The 13,679-nt window shown below is 41.6% G+C and overlaps 2 protein-coding genes across 4 annotated transcripts; one reads left to right on the top strand and one right to left on the bottom strand.

The window, feature by feature from the left end:
• Positions 1-1,156: 1,156 nt before the first annotated feature.
• Positions 1,157-3,208, top strand: gpx8 (glutathione peroxidase 8 (putative)). Of its 3 annotated transcripts, XM_088290707.1 has the most exons (4): positions 1,157-1,409; positions 1,559-1,820; positions 2,385-2,474; positions 2,670-3,208. In XM_088290707.1, exons 1-4 carry the CDS (start codon positions 1,203-1,205, stop codon positions 2,831-2,833), a joined length of 723 nt encoding a protein of 240 aa, XP_088146833.1. In that variant the 5' UTR covers positions 1,157-1,202; the 3' UTR covers positions 2,834-3,208. The 3 variants fall into 3 exon arrangements, with proteins under 3 accessions (XP_088146833.1, XP_088146841.1, XP_088146852.1); XM_088290715.1 differs by lacking the exon at positions 2,385-2,474 and having other exon boundaries at positions 1,158-1,409; positions 2,657-3,208; XM_088290726.1 differs by lacking the exon at positions 2,385-2,474 and having other exon boundaries at positions 1,160-1,409.
• A 6,447-nt stretch (positions 3,209-9,655) lies between these two features.
• Positions 9,656-13,542, bottom strand: mcidas (multiciliate differentiation and DNA synthesis associated cell cycle protein). Its single transcript, XM_088303618.1, has 9 exons — positions 13,441-13,542; positions 13,043-13,181; positions 12,873-12,958; positions 12,724-12,796; positions 12,575-12,648; positions 12,140-12,200; positions 11,004-11,218; positions 10,778-10,885; positions 9,656-10,072 (listed from the first exon to the last, which is right to left on the bottom strand). Exons 1-9 carry the CDS (start codon positions 13,540-13,542, stop codon positions 9,656-9,658), a joined length of 1,275 nt encoding a protein of 424 aa, XP_088159744.1.
• Between the last annotated feature and the right edge of the window lie 137 nt (positions 13,543-13,679).

Here is a 13,679-nt window from a genome sequence, read left to right as displayed (position 1 = left end):
GTCAACCCACACAGTCTATGTTTGAGATGTTGCAACTGCAGTGGAGCTGTTCAATTGGGCTTGCAACTTGTTAGTTTAACAGCATAATTGCCTGAATCACTTTTGAATGCTCGGCAACATCACAACAAGTAAGAAGAATATAGAATGTCTGAGATACTACACCAACATAAAGAAAAAAAACAACACTTTTTTTCAGCAAGCACAGTGATATTTTTCATCGATTTTGTGACCCCGAAGGTCACAATATAATTTACAATTAAATTTTAAATTTTGAAAATGTTTCCCCAAAGCACATGTCTTTGCTGAGAGCAAAGGGGGGAAATATAGTGCTCAGGGCCCCGTAAATTCATGTTTGTTTGTTTTTTTTTAACCACATTTATGAGACGACCTTGTGCTCCCTATTCCGCTTGCTGAAGTCAAGAGGGAGAGTTCACCCTGAGTCTCTGACAGACTCCATCTAATTTAAAGATGGGTCTACGGCGCCGCCTTGTGGCCATGAGCGCACTCGCAGTGGGACTCTGGCGAATGCGCTTGCACGACGTCATCCAGCAAAAAGAACAGTACAGAAAAAATATGAAACACATGTATTGTCGTTCATTATTGCAATAAAATATATTTTGTGTTACCAAACAACCAAGATATGATGACTAGCGTGGTGTTTCTCAGTCTTTATTGAGCCAAAGTACATATTTTACATCAGAAAAAATATATCATGGCACACCACAAATAGGTGAAAAAGAGCATTTCATGTCCTGCCTGAGACGATTCGTCACCAGCATAGATAGTTGAACAAAAATACATTATTTGTTGTAAATAAATGTTAGTGAAATGGGCTACTTTAACTGATAGTGAAGGGACGTTCACAGGAAATACATGTCACAAAATCATCAAACTCATCAAATTTTCAGATAAATATTTGGTGGAGATTTGGCCTGCATTCTCTTTGGACGTATTCCCCTTTGCCAACCCCAATTCCTCAAAAGAATAAAATAAAGCGAACAGAAGACGTTTCATGTCAAATTTTCTTTGGGGAAAACACGAGTCGGGTATTCCTTTGAATATTGCACTTTCTGTATTATTTTGAAAGGTACCCAGATACCGCATCAATTGTAGCAGTATTTCCGGTAAACGTAACCGTGCCCGCGCGCCCCTTCCTCTTCACCTCGCCCCCGCCCCTCGGGTTTCCTTCTTCCCCCTCCAAGATGGAGGCCTTAGGGGGCTATCCCGTCAAGTCCTCCGGGCCCAAAGTGAAGAAGTTGACGGTCCTGTTGAGCATGACTGTTGGCGTGGGCTGCTTGTTTCTGCTACAGACGCAGCTACTCAAGCCCCAAAAACCGGCGGACTTTTATTCTTTTGAGGTTAAAGACGCGAAAGGGAGGACGGTGTCTCTCGAGAAGTACCGAGGAAAAGTAAGTCCACATCATCAACTGAATTTAAACCGACCACGGAATTTCACCCTGGTCGCACTTTTCTTTTTACTCAAGTGTGCGTCTGAACACGACTTTCAGTGTCCATATGTCTTTTTGGGGAGTGCTCTTAAACGGTTCCCTCCACGCAGGCTTCCCTGGTTGTCAACGTGGCGAGCCACAGCGAACAGACGGAGGCATCTTATGGGTCGCTTCAGGAGCTCCATAGGGAGCTGGGCACGTCTCACTTCAACGTCCTGGCCTTTCCCTGCGGGCAGTTCGGTGACACCGAGACCGGTACCAGCAGTTACATCGAAGCGTTCGCCAAGTCCACCTACGGCGTCACCTTCCCTTTCTTCGCTAAGATCAAAATAATGGGCTCCGAGGCCGAACCGGCTTTCAAATTCCTCACAGGTAGGAGCACTTGAACGTAGCACAGTGGCCGTTCCTTTATATACGTTAACTAGTCTGAATTAACTGTTGTTTAAAAAAAAGTACACAAATTTTCGCTTTAAATTGGCTACAATGTGGAAGGGATGCTGTGATTCCAGGGTCTCCCTGAAGGCATCACCTCATTTATGGATGGATGGATGGATTTGGGCGAATCACTCTGTTGAGTGAGGAGAGCCATGATATGAATTTAGACTGTTCATGAATCTATAGACCCTTTTCGCTGATGTAATTTTACCCACAATGATTAGTTTCCCGTGCCATATTCGAAACACACGACAAAAAGCCTTACTCAATGTTAGAGCAATCGGTCATCGGCCTCCATAAATCTAATTTCGAGAAAAATGGCACTATTAGGACACACATGAATTGAAGTTGATATGAATAAAAATGGAAATTGGTCGGAGGGACAGATCCGTATGTACTTCCAAAATAATTTTGCTCCCGGAAGTGATCTATTACAACACAGTGAATTATTTGAATGTAAAGAAGAATGCCTACACTTGGAATGACTTTGACGCTGTCAAGAGCCTGGGCTCTTAGGATTCCTTTATATTTGGATGGATGAAACATGTTGGCAGCTTCTAACACAACCGTCTTCATCTCCTGACAGCAAAGGTATGTTGCTTCCGGTTGACAAAGTACGTCGATCACTGCTTTAATGGTGTAAAACATTCATTAAATCATTTGTGTTAAGCATTGTGATTATTGTGTGAAAATGTGTGCAAGACAGATGAAAAATGTTCTATGCTATCCATTAACATAACATTTTGTATTCCTACACAATAAATTATGGATAGCTTTATTTTTCAGATTCTGTGCAGAAAGTTCCCAAGTGGAACTTTTGGAAGTTTCTGGTGAATCCCGAGGGCAAAGTGGTACGCTTCTGGCGAGCAGACGAGCCAATGGAGAGCGTTCGCCAAGAGGTGGCGATGCTGGTGCGCGAGATCATCGTGAAAAAGCGCACGGAGCTATGACGGCGTTTATTTCAAGTTTCTGATTGGACATGCAGCCTAACCCTGTCCTGTGCGACGACGACCAGGACCAACGGGACTGAACTGTTAGGCTCCATTGAGCGTGGTGGGTCCATGACTCCAAACAGTGGGATGATCAAACATTCCGTTTTAGCCATTGGAAGCAATGTTTGGCTAGTAACAATGTATGTGTGTGTGTTCATGTGTGCAGATTGGATGAGGAAAAAAATGACAATCGTTAATTTCCTTAGATAACTGATGGATGTTAAGCCACTAAAGTGTTACATTTCGTCATGCCCCAAGCTCTTTGCAACATCTCGTTTTTTTGGTTTTTTTGTTTTGTTTTTTTTATTAAAATGGATTTCTACATCAATGCAACATTATCTGTGACTTGGATATTCTGTAAAGTATTATTGATATAGAAGAATTATGTTGTGAAAGATGCCTTCCAGTAGGTATTGGTTGTAATGTTGCAATTATTTTTCACTAACAACATTCTTCAGTGATGATTCATACAGATGTTTCCTTTCAGCACCATGGACTGAATTGGGTAAGGTGACTAATCAGGTAAGCTCTTAATGTTAACATTTGATATGCATATTTTATTTTAAAGTTCAAACCACAGAAATTGACTTTTTTCGTGACTCCAAGACAAAAGTGATATGTTGCAGGGAAAGGGGGGCGGGCTTATAGTTGACATGTCAAGATGCTAAATGTCTTGGCCGCTTTACTCTCATATTAAACACAAAAGTTAGTGAAATGAGTGACAGTAACGCAAATGAAGATATAAAATTATTATTCAAGTGAACAGTGGGTTCAATAGCTGACGTCCAACTGTTCTTGCTGCTAACTTGAATTGTGTATGTTCTTGAAAATGTACTTTAATGGCTTAGATATACATAGTTGACGGGTAAGAGAGTATGTCTCCTTCAAATGTCTTTCCGCCACTTCACGTTTAAAAGCTTATTGCTATGGTTACAACAAAACAGACGCTCTGTAATTGCAGTAGTGTGTGTGTGTGTTTGCTGGTTGCATGGATAGTCGTTGGGCAGTCGCAGGTAAGCTGGCAAGCAACAACAAACCAGCTAACAAGACACTGCCTCACGACCATCCACAGTCATGACAACAGTGGACGGACGGACGGACATTCATTACACACCTGTTTGAATAAGATTTAAAACCTCACAACCCTGTTGTAGATGTGGAAATTCATTACAGGTTAATTGGCAGGGAGGACTCTTGCGTTAACATTAATAAACCAGACTTAACTTACCCACTCACAGTCGAGATGTGTCACGGCAACATCATTTTTTTTCTTACGGAGCTTTGGCGCCGCCTAGTGGCATTTTAGGGTCATTTACAAAGCGCCCCAAAAAATACGCGAATAGGCTTAGGTGCCGTTTTCTATCAAATGCTTGTGCTTAAAAAAATTGTGACTAGTAAACCGTACTTTACAACTACTTAAAACTTAGTTAAGCTTGTCTACATGCTCAGGCAGCAGAGCGTATGCGTGAGCTAAGCAACAACGAACATTACCTAAACAAGTCACACGTCGTGTGAGTGTGTTGAGAGAAAAGGCGTGTGTTTGTAGTAGCAGCAGCAGAGAGGAGTGCAACTGACAGCTGTCAATCAAACGACACAACTTGCAGCAGGACACTGTCACAGCCAGCTAAGACCCAAAACAGCTGACCACCAATTGAACGATTTAATTGGATGCGTTACCCGGAACGGATCGTCTGTCCTTTCCTGCCACATCCAGGTGCATTCTTTTCCTATTCTTACACTGCCCATGCAAACCAAGCACAGAACATGAGCAGGCTTGTATTTAATAAGTAAAAGAGCAGTCGTTTTGTTGCTCGAAACCAACGTCGCATACGTCAAGATCTGGGAAGGTAGAAAACGCTGATTAGTGAAGACAATTTTCAATTATTTATTGTCCAATACATGGAGGAGGAGGGGGGGGGTGATTTGTAGAAAAAAGTAAACGAGTTTCATCTCACATGATGCAACCTTTGAGACTATACTCTTTATGTATATATTTTATTTCAATGGATGTTTTAATTTTCCTAATGTCAATATCCTTTTTATACAAATCTGCTGCTGGCGTAATCTCATCTCATTTCACTGTAACTTTTTTAAGCACTTCTGCTCGTATTTCATACAGAGTTCAAATAAATACATATTGATGAATATATGTGAACATAGATATCGTTTCACAGTACAAGTTTGAAATCGCTCACCCATGGAACGTGTTTTTCTGCCTTCCAGACGCATCGTCGTTTGCTTGCCAGCCTGGTCGAGGCGGATGGCCTCCACCCTCTGCCCTCTTGCGTGTCGTCTGCTCTTTCCTGGACGCCCCTAGCTACTAAATAGCACACCCCAGGCGCTCTCTGCAGCGGGAAACAACTCTTGCTTCTCTTCTGTGATTGGCAGTTGTTTTTTTTCGCTCTCTCTCGCTTCTGTTTGTGTGTATGCGTAAAATTGAGTGCGCTCTCTTCTGCTTGGGTTCCCTCCGCGTCTCGGTTTCCACTAGTAACATGGTCACGGCAGTTAAAGAAAAAACAATAATTATCAGTTGAAGGCCACTTTGATGTCAGTCGAAACTTGAGAGTGTGCACACTTTTTTTCTAAAGAGGGAGCCTTTGTTTGCTGATAAAGATAATTCCATATATTATTATTTGAATATTTTTGCACCCATATATGAATGTATATTTTAATTAAAATACATTTAACATAGTTACAAATATATAATTACGTTTTCATTGTCGTTATATTCCATAATCACGTTTAGAAATATTCCTCATAATTCAAATATCGTATGCAGGCCGACTCGCGTTTTTGGTGATTGTGTATCATGTTTTTTTGATCAATGCAGTATGTTGCATTTGAGTAAATTACTTATTATAATACTGTGATACAAATTCTCTAGACCTAAAACGCTCTTTAAATTGTATTATTTTCTTTTTATTCTTACTGTCCACATTATTGAAATAAGCCTTCTGAAACCTGATTCTAACCATTATTACGTTCTAAATACTGAGCACCGCATTATTGTGGTATGCCAAGAGGTGAAGTAAAAGTCATTCGGACTGGACAATGGAGGCTTAATGCGCCACCGGGCGCGTTTGTGGCGCTAAGTGGGCCGAAAGGCGCGAGTGGGTGCGCGCTCCTGCCACCTGCCACTTCCATATGTGCCCACCCGCGGCGGGCACGAGCACTGACACTGGGTGAGTGTGATGCATGAGGTATGAACGTGTTAAGGTTGAAGTGTGTGTTTTGAGAAAACCCGAGCAGCTCAAGTAGGTTTTGTGACGTGCAGTAACTGTTGGTAAGCCAGCTGTGATGCAGCACGCAACTGACATTCAGACATAACGTTTGAATGTTTAAGGGTATTTTGTTTATTTTTATTTTATTTATTTTTTTTAGAATGAATTATTATTGAACTAATAAATCATAGCATTCAATGTTTGCTAACTTGTGGTTGTCTTTCAGTTTTCCTTATTTTTTATGGTATTATTGATAGTAAATGAATCACACGATTCCTTAGTTTATTAACTACGATATGAGAATATAAATATGTTTGATAGATATTTTTCAACAAATAGCTGCTAACTAGGCAATCAATATGTGTCAATGTTTATGTATTTTCTCGTTAAAAGTGCTACATATTTTAAATAATATACAGTTGATAAATAAATAAATAATAACCTATTTTAACTCAAAATTAGGATAATTCTTAATATTTGGTTTCTTTTTAAGGATATGCCACTATAAATGTCAACTCATTACTACCATTATTGAGTGCATGTTTTTTATGACGTGTTTAACGCTGTTGTAATCTGGTTTACTGATATTATAAAATTGAATACATCCGTAGTATACTTTTATTTTTTTCAAAATACAATATCCTTTGTGGTAGTTTGTAAGGTGTTTTAATTTGTACGTTTATGCGGTCACTTTTTATTATTGCTTAACTGATCCTTTTCGGAGCTGTAGCTACTCCAATGCGAATTGTATGTATAATAAAATATATGAGCATGAATTACAATTGCATTCATTGACATTTTATTTGATACAGGTGTGCTGTGGTTGTTTGCCAATCTTTTCTGCTGTCAACGCTTCCCGCGGAACTTCGGCTGCTTCGCCCCCCAACTCGCAGGTTTGGTTTGAGTCTCCTTAGAAACCCATTGTGTGATGTGTGTGAGTATGGATTTTCCCTCCCGCGTGTGTTTTGTGTGTCCCGCAGTTTGGCGCCAGCTTTAAGCGGTTGAATGTGTCATCTTAAAAAAAAAAAAAAAGAAAAGAAAGAAAAAAACGAAAAACGAAGCTCGGCCCCATTTCTGGAGGACCTGCTGTCGGTGACAAACACATTTATTTGTTCGCATGCAATCGGCTCAAAGCTTCCTGCGTCACTGACAATCTGCGCCAGTTTCTTGTCTCGTTAAAATGCAAATGACTTGGTCCACACATCTTTCTGTGTATGCACGTAATAGTAAATAACAAATCAATATCAAACATTCAGAATTTAATGCTCAGTTTTGATGGCATCGCTTAAGTCAAGGTGACAGTGCACGTCAGAGCACAAACAAATCATGAAGTCATAGGAATTGTCTGTAGACCTCCGAGACAAGATGGTCAGTGACAAGTCTACTGCTTTAAAGGTTTCAATGTGCACAGTGGCCTCCATCATCCATAAATGGAAGGAGTTCCGGACTAACAAAGGTTTTTCTCGAGATGGCCTCCCGTCTAAACTGCATCAGCAATCAGGGGAGAAGAGATTTTGTCAGGGAGGTGACCAAGAATCCCATGGTAACTCTGTCCGAGCTCCAGTGGTCTTCTGTGGAGTGATGAGCACCTTCCAGAAGGACAACCATCTCTGCCGGACTCCATCAATCTGGCCTGTATGGAAGCGTGTCCAGATGGAACATGGCAGCCCGCCTGGAGTTTGCCCCAAAACACCCGAAGGACTCTCAGACCTGGGAAGAAAATTCTCTGGTCTGATGAGCCAAAGATTGAACTCTTTGGAGTGAGTGTGTGGGAATGTGTTTCAGTCGAGATAAGGAAACGATGAATGTCGCAATGCACACAGAGATCCTGGCTAAAGATCTGCTCCAGAGTGCTCAGGACCTCAGCTCGGCGTGAAGGTTTGCCTTCAAACAGGACTCAGACCGTAGAAGCGCACAGCCAAGACAACAGCAATTATCGTCTTTTTCTCTTTTGCGGTTGCATCGATTAGGGGGTCGGTGTCCCACATCACGCTTGACTTTTGCAAAGTGTGACTTGAGGGTAGCAGAGGGGTCACGGCGTTCTCTTCGCTCACCTAAAGCAAACGCATTCACTTTGGGTAAGTTTGAACAGGTGCCTGCGTGACCTGAGGCCAGACATTGTCTAGCACACGTTGGCACACTGTGTCATGTGTAAAACGGCAGGAGAGAGAGAGAGAGAAAGCTAAAGGTTACATTATTGACTGAGTTCATCTTTTTAAGATTCTTCGTGAGGGTTTGGATGATAGAGGAGCATTTTTTTTTTATTGTTAATAAACTATAATTAGTGATTCTCAAAACTTAAGACTTAAGAATTAAATATTCAAGCCAATCATACAGTGCCTTAAACTTTTTTCAATCCATTATAGTATGTTGGTTTCGTACAGTTCGTTTGTAGTCAAATTTTAATTCTGTACTGTAAGGGAACAAAATCTAAAAGGAAAATGCCTAAGTAATTTTTCTTCTTTTTAAATGACGGAGCAATAGTAAGTGCAATTGTAACAGCTTGAAAAGGTGCACTCAATAATATTGTACCTAATAAAAACAAATAAATAAAATCATGACAAAATTAAATAGAATGCAAAGAATTTTTCCCCACATTTTTTACTTCAGTTCAATGGTCATTGTGCGGCTCCTACTAGTATGCGCAAATTGACCACCTGGGGGCAGTATAACACCGACATACAACAATAGAGACGACCACTCTTCATGAACTTCCTTAGTCCTTCGCAGCGGATAAAGAATATGTAACTGTGAGGATTGTCATATTATCTTTCTACGCTTGTGCTTTGTGATCAAATATCTATTACTCAAGGGGATGTAACGCTGCAACACAATGTTGTTGTTTTAAATACGCAGTGTAATTTCTTTTGTTTTATATTTATTTTGACAGTATAAATTAACTGGGACTGACCATAAACAGCTTGAAGCCTCTTTAAAGAATTGTTCACTATCTGCTGCTACATAAAATAACGTGGAGGGCCACATCTGGCCTGCTGGCCTAGAGTTTGACACCGGTGCTTTAGCACAGACGCATCCTGTTTGTGTACAAAGTTAAAATGTGAAAAACAAGGATATAAAGAAGGATGTAAAGCGCAATGCATCATGACACAGCTATCTTTCTGAGACCACACAGTCAATGCAGAAGACGGAGAGACAAAAGGAAAGGAAGCCCGTGGTCCCCAGAGGTCATCAGGTTACATTTGTTTCACTTGCTCAAACAAGCAAAGTTAGCACACAAATCATTTATTTACATTTTCTAGGTCCCTCGTTTCACAATAAAATCCCATCCAGCGTTTAAGTGGACTCACCGAACCGTGAAATAACATTTAAAAAAATAAAGCCAAGTAAACTTTGACAAAATGACAGCGCTTGGCGTGTAAACAGCAGCGCAATGCTAACAAATGCTCGGGCAGTGTTGTGTCCTCTTGACTGATTAGCCTACAAGCTACCTGAGGAAGACATCATGTAATTATTTACCAATATCGCTGGAGATTAGAAGTTAAGCATTAACATTATTTGCCCACCCACACTTCCTTTACATTTTTTTTTTGGGGTGATCTTAGTTGTGATTGGGAATCCAGCGGAAGCGGTATCCTCCATGTTGGGTAGCCGAAGTGAAAGCCCGGCCGTGAGGGAACACGCGTGTCTTTATCGTGCCGAGGTCGTTAACAGAGGTGCGGAAAGATGACGCGTCGTCTTCCGCCTCGCTGCTGCTGTCTTTGCAAATGGAGGTCTGCAGGCCCGTGAATGACCCGTACATGGGGATAGTGTCCGTGTCCCGTTGTGACGCGCTCTCGCCGGCGGTGGCGCGCAGCACGGTGTCGCAGCACGTGATGACCTCTTTCAAGATCTCCTCCACCGAGTCGGAGGACTCGGTGCAGTCGTCCAGTCGCTGCCTCTTGCAGGAACTTGTGGATTTTCCGCCACAAGGCCTCGCCGGTTCGCTAGTATCTGGCTCTCTGTCTGCCATGAGTTTCTAAACGAGGACACAAGAAGAGCCACATGTGAAGATAATGCTTCGGCAATGATGTGCTCCACAAGTGTCGAACTCAAAGCTCGGGGGCCAAATCTGGCCTGCCACATTTTTTTTGGGGGGGCCCACAAAAGCAGATAGTGTTCCTCGTGCTTCTCGATGAATAGATTTGTTCCTTAATTTGTTTTGTGTAAATATTGTAAACACATAAAGTAATATCTTATTTAAATAGACTGAAAATAATTAAACCATTTGTGCATTGTGATTTAATGCTGCAATCCAATTTATAGTGATGCTCTTTCTGGTGTGCTCCCCTTAGCCACCGGGAGCACACAGTCATGCAGACACAAATGAAGAAAGTTCTTCTCCTAATACTTTAATTAACTCAGTAAGATGATGAAATATTAGTCTCCTTTTTTGTGGAGTATAAAAAATAAACTGTTTTTTTTTCTGACTTACTTGTACTGCAACACTCAAGTATTTTCTATACATTTTGTGCTTTCAGAAATGTGTTCAAAAATGTTTTCAATGTTGTTAAAAGTGTTTTTTATAAGTTGAAATGTGTTTAAGGCATGTGGGTTGCCTACAGTTATATTTGTCTGTGGTCTCTTTATAGCACTGGTTTTCACAGCTTGGAGCAACTCTCCCTGCGATGAATGGGGGGGTTCCCTTTTTCATGTGGTTTCCACCAAACTCCTTCTTATTCACCTCCAACACAGACGCCAGAAGCTTTGCTCGGCACGCAAGCTGCCTCAGGTGAAAGCTCCTGTCCTCAGGTGGGTCACTTTGTCTTCTGTACAAGGTCTCGTTCGCCTCCTGGAAAACACAGTATGATTAGATAGTCTTAAAAAGTGGTCATGATGCCCAAAGTCTACTTAGGACACATTTTTCTGATCCTGTAACAACTGCTCTAGAATCACAAATAAATGCCAACCTGGTTATTGACCTGGATAGCAGGTCCCAGTCTGGTCTGACATGAGCTGAAACCGGTCCAATATGCATCCTGGCCATGTGTGCTGGGAGAATTGGGAAGCATGAGGTCTTCCTCTGGGGAGAAGACTTGCTGAGGGGTTAGGGGGGGTATGACGCAGCCCTGAAAGGGGACCAGCTCTGCAGGGGACAGGCTGCTCTCCAAAGTGGCTGGAGAATCTGGACAGAATCAGAACAACAGTAGCAATAGTTAGTGCTGAAAGGCAACAATGGTCACTTCAATTTTTTTCTTATTTGGGATATATTCAGTCTACATTCCAAAATGTCCCAATTTTCTCAGAATTCCTTATCCCCCCCCCCCTCAGAAAAAAGCACTCAAGTGAATGAGGTATTTAACAAAACAGTTTTTTCCCATTCCAACTTCAAAATGTGAAACTCATTGAAGCCGTCAGGGGAACTCTTTTCCACATTACAATAATCCCCACGTTCACAAAATTCCACGTTTCACGGTATAATTTACACAAAAGAGTTGATGTATTTACCAGATCCTTCCACATTTCTTGACCGATTCAAAACTTTTCCAACTTAATCAAACTGATCCTTTCAAATAGGACATCTAAGGGAACTAGTTTCCGATATTCCAATCTCTAAAATTCTGCGCTTATTTGCTGTAAAATTAACAAATTTTCACAGGAAAAGTCATAAATTTATTTCATACAGTATTGTATAGTGTTATCTTCTCCTTCCGCATTTTTCTGACCAATTCAAGCCAATCCGTCTTTGCAATAATTCCAACATTCCCAAAATTCCATATTTATCGCTGTAAAATTCCTAAAATGTCACAATTTCCCAATTATAGATGTTTTACTTTTTACTGCTTGCTCATTTCTTCAAGCAGCTAACTCATTCCGGATCCCTTAAAAAATATTCCCATACCCAAAATTACTCCATTTTCACCATACATTTCCAACATTCTTACTTCTTCCACAATTCCTATTGACCAATTCAAATCATTCAAACTTCAAGTCACACATTCTACAATTAAAAAGTTCGATTGCTCAGAATTTACTCTGAGCATCAGTTTTCAGCATTCACGTGCAATTATTCCAGAAAATACATTTTCGAGTTTGCTTTTCTTACCCGCCATACAATCCAGTGCAAAATCCGCAAAGTCTCGCTCATCTCCATCAGATCCATTCACCTGTTGAGAAACATCAACATAAAATAAAGAAGATAAATGTTTAAAATGTTTTTTTAAATGGTAATTTACCTGATGGCCCCACCAGGACCACCAGCCAGGGAAGAGTGGCTTCACCGCTACACTAGCAATCATGACGCAAAGAATGAGCGTGATGCGTTCAGGGGAGTGGGGCAAAAGTAGTGTTTTGGGTCGTCTGATTTACGACGCTATTTGTGCGGGATTCCAGCGCACCTCGTCAAACATTAACAGACTGGGAGTGATGCGCAACTGCATATCTGTCACCTTATCTGTTTTCCCTCGTATATGTGCTAAACGAGTCATTAAACACAGCAAGGGGAAAACAAGTGGTTATAAAAATGACATTTCCTTCCTACCTGTGAGCCGCGTGAGTCGCTCTCTTTTCTGTTGCAGTATTCTAAATCATCCCATGCGATTGTTGAAAAGGCTTTAAAAATAGAGTAACCACGAGTCATTAATTGTTCATTTGAGCACCGTAAGAGAGAAGTGGTAGCTGTTAAGATGCGCAAACCTTGCTCGATGTTGCAGGGCAGCTCCACATAAACCGTGACTGGACTGCTGCTTCTGGGGACTTTATCCTGCACCAACGATGGAAATATTTTAGAGATTGAATGAACATTTATTTGCGCCGCATTTAGACTCCGTATGTCATACCTTGTCGACATGGCGTGGTACCCTCCCTCCGCTGTTACACACGACACCAAACACGCTTCTCTCACCGTGCATCTTCATCCCTCCACCTCTTTACACCATTCCGGACTCATTTAAGGCCACATTCTCCCGGTTCGTGGCGCGGATTCATGTTACGGCCCAATCAAATGTACGTATTAGGCTCGTCTCCAGGGACTGAAGGCGTCCTCGGAGATTGAGCTGGAGGGGACTAACGGTTTTTCTGGGGCTGGAGTGGGAAGTGGGCGCGCGCGTAAAGGGCGCCTTTGCAGCGGCTGAGTCGGGCCGGCCCACCTGCACGACACTTAGTGCCAAACGCAATGCCTTTGGTACACACGAGTGGCATTATTATCCCTTCTATTTGTATCTTTGCACTTCCCGTGTATATTTTTCTCCGCGCGTATAGAGCAGCAGAAGAGTTCAAGGCCAGTAGAAGTGGAAAAGGAAAAGGGCAATTAAAGGCAACAGCTTGGCAAACACCCTCGTGACAAATGCCTTTTCCACGAACAAACAAACAAGAGAAGTCCAGTGGGCCCCTTCACGCTGAATGCACCTGTGTGGTCGACAGCGTGTCAGCAGGTCGAGCTGCCACGCGTAATGGATTAGCAAGATAAAGAGCCTCCGCGTGCGCGTAGGTCACCCTGGAAGAATACATCGTGAAATGACAACGTTTAAGACCACATTAATCATTTAATTAAAGTATTTGTGTCGAAGATTTAGTTTAAACACTTCTGGATACATGTCTTATAAGTGTATTATATTTCTTTAATTGCATGAAATTGGTGACACATT

Source organism: Idiotropiscis lumnitzeri, chromosome 1, assembly GCF_059441095.1.
Source record: "Idiotropiscis lumnitzeri isolate Australia: NSW breed Sydney's pygmy pipehorse chromosome 1, RoL_Ilum_1.0, whole genome shotgun sequence".
Lineage (NCBI taxonomy): Eukaryota > Metazoa > Chordata > Actinopteri > Syngnathiformes > Syngnathidae > Idiotropiscis > Idiotropiscis lumnitzeri.
This window is presented reverse-complemented; position numbering and strand designations above follow the sequence as displayed.

Excerpts from the sequence above, each read along its gene's own strand:
- mcidas (XM_088303618.1), bottom strand. The coding sequence starts at position 13,542 with ATGTATTCTTCCAGGGTGACCTACGCGCACGCGGAGGCTCTTTATCTT. Across the intron at positions 12,797-12,872 it reads TACCACGCCATGTCGACAAG|GATAAAGTCCCCAGAAGCAG; the intron begins GTATGACATACG and ends TCGTTGGTGCAG. Across the intron at positions 12,201-12,574 it reads GCGACTCACGCGGCTCACAG|GTGAATGGATCTGATGGAGA; the intron begins GTAGGAAGGAAA and ends GTTTCTCAACAG.
- gpx8 (XM_088290707.1), top strand. The coding sequence starts at position 1,203 with ATGGAGGCCTTAGGGGGCTATCCCGTCAAGTCCTCCGGGCCCAAAGTG. Across the intron at positions 1,821-2,384 it reads GGCTTTCAAATTCCTCACAG|AGCCTGGGCTCTTAGGATTC; the intron begins GTAGGAGCACTT and ends GACGCTGTCAAG. Across the intron at positions 2,475-2,669 it reads TTCATCTCCTGACAGCAAAG|ATTCTGTGCAGAAAGTTCCC; the intron begins GTATGTTGCTTC and ends TTTATTTTTCAG.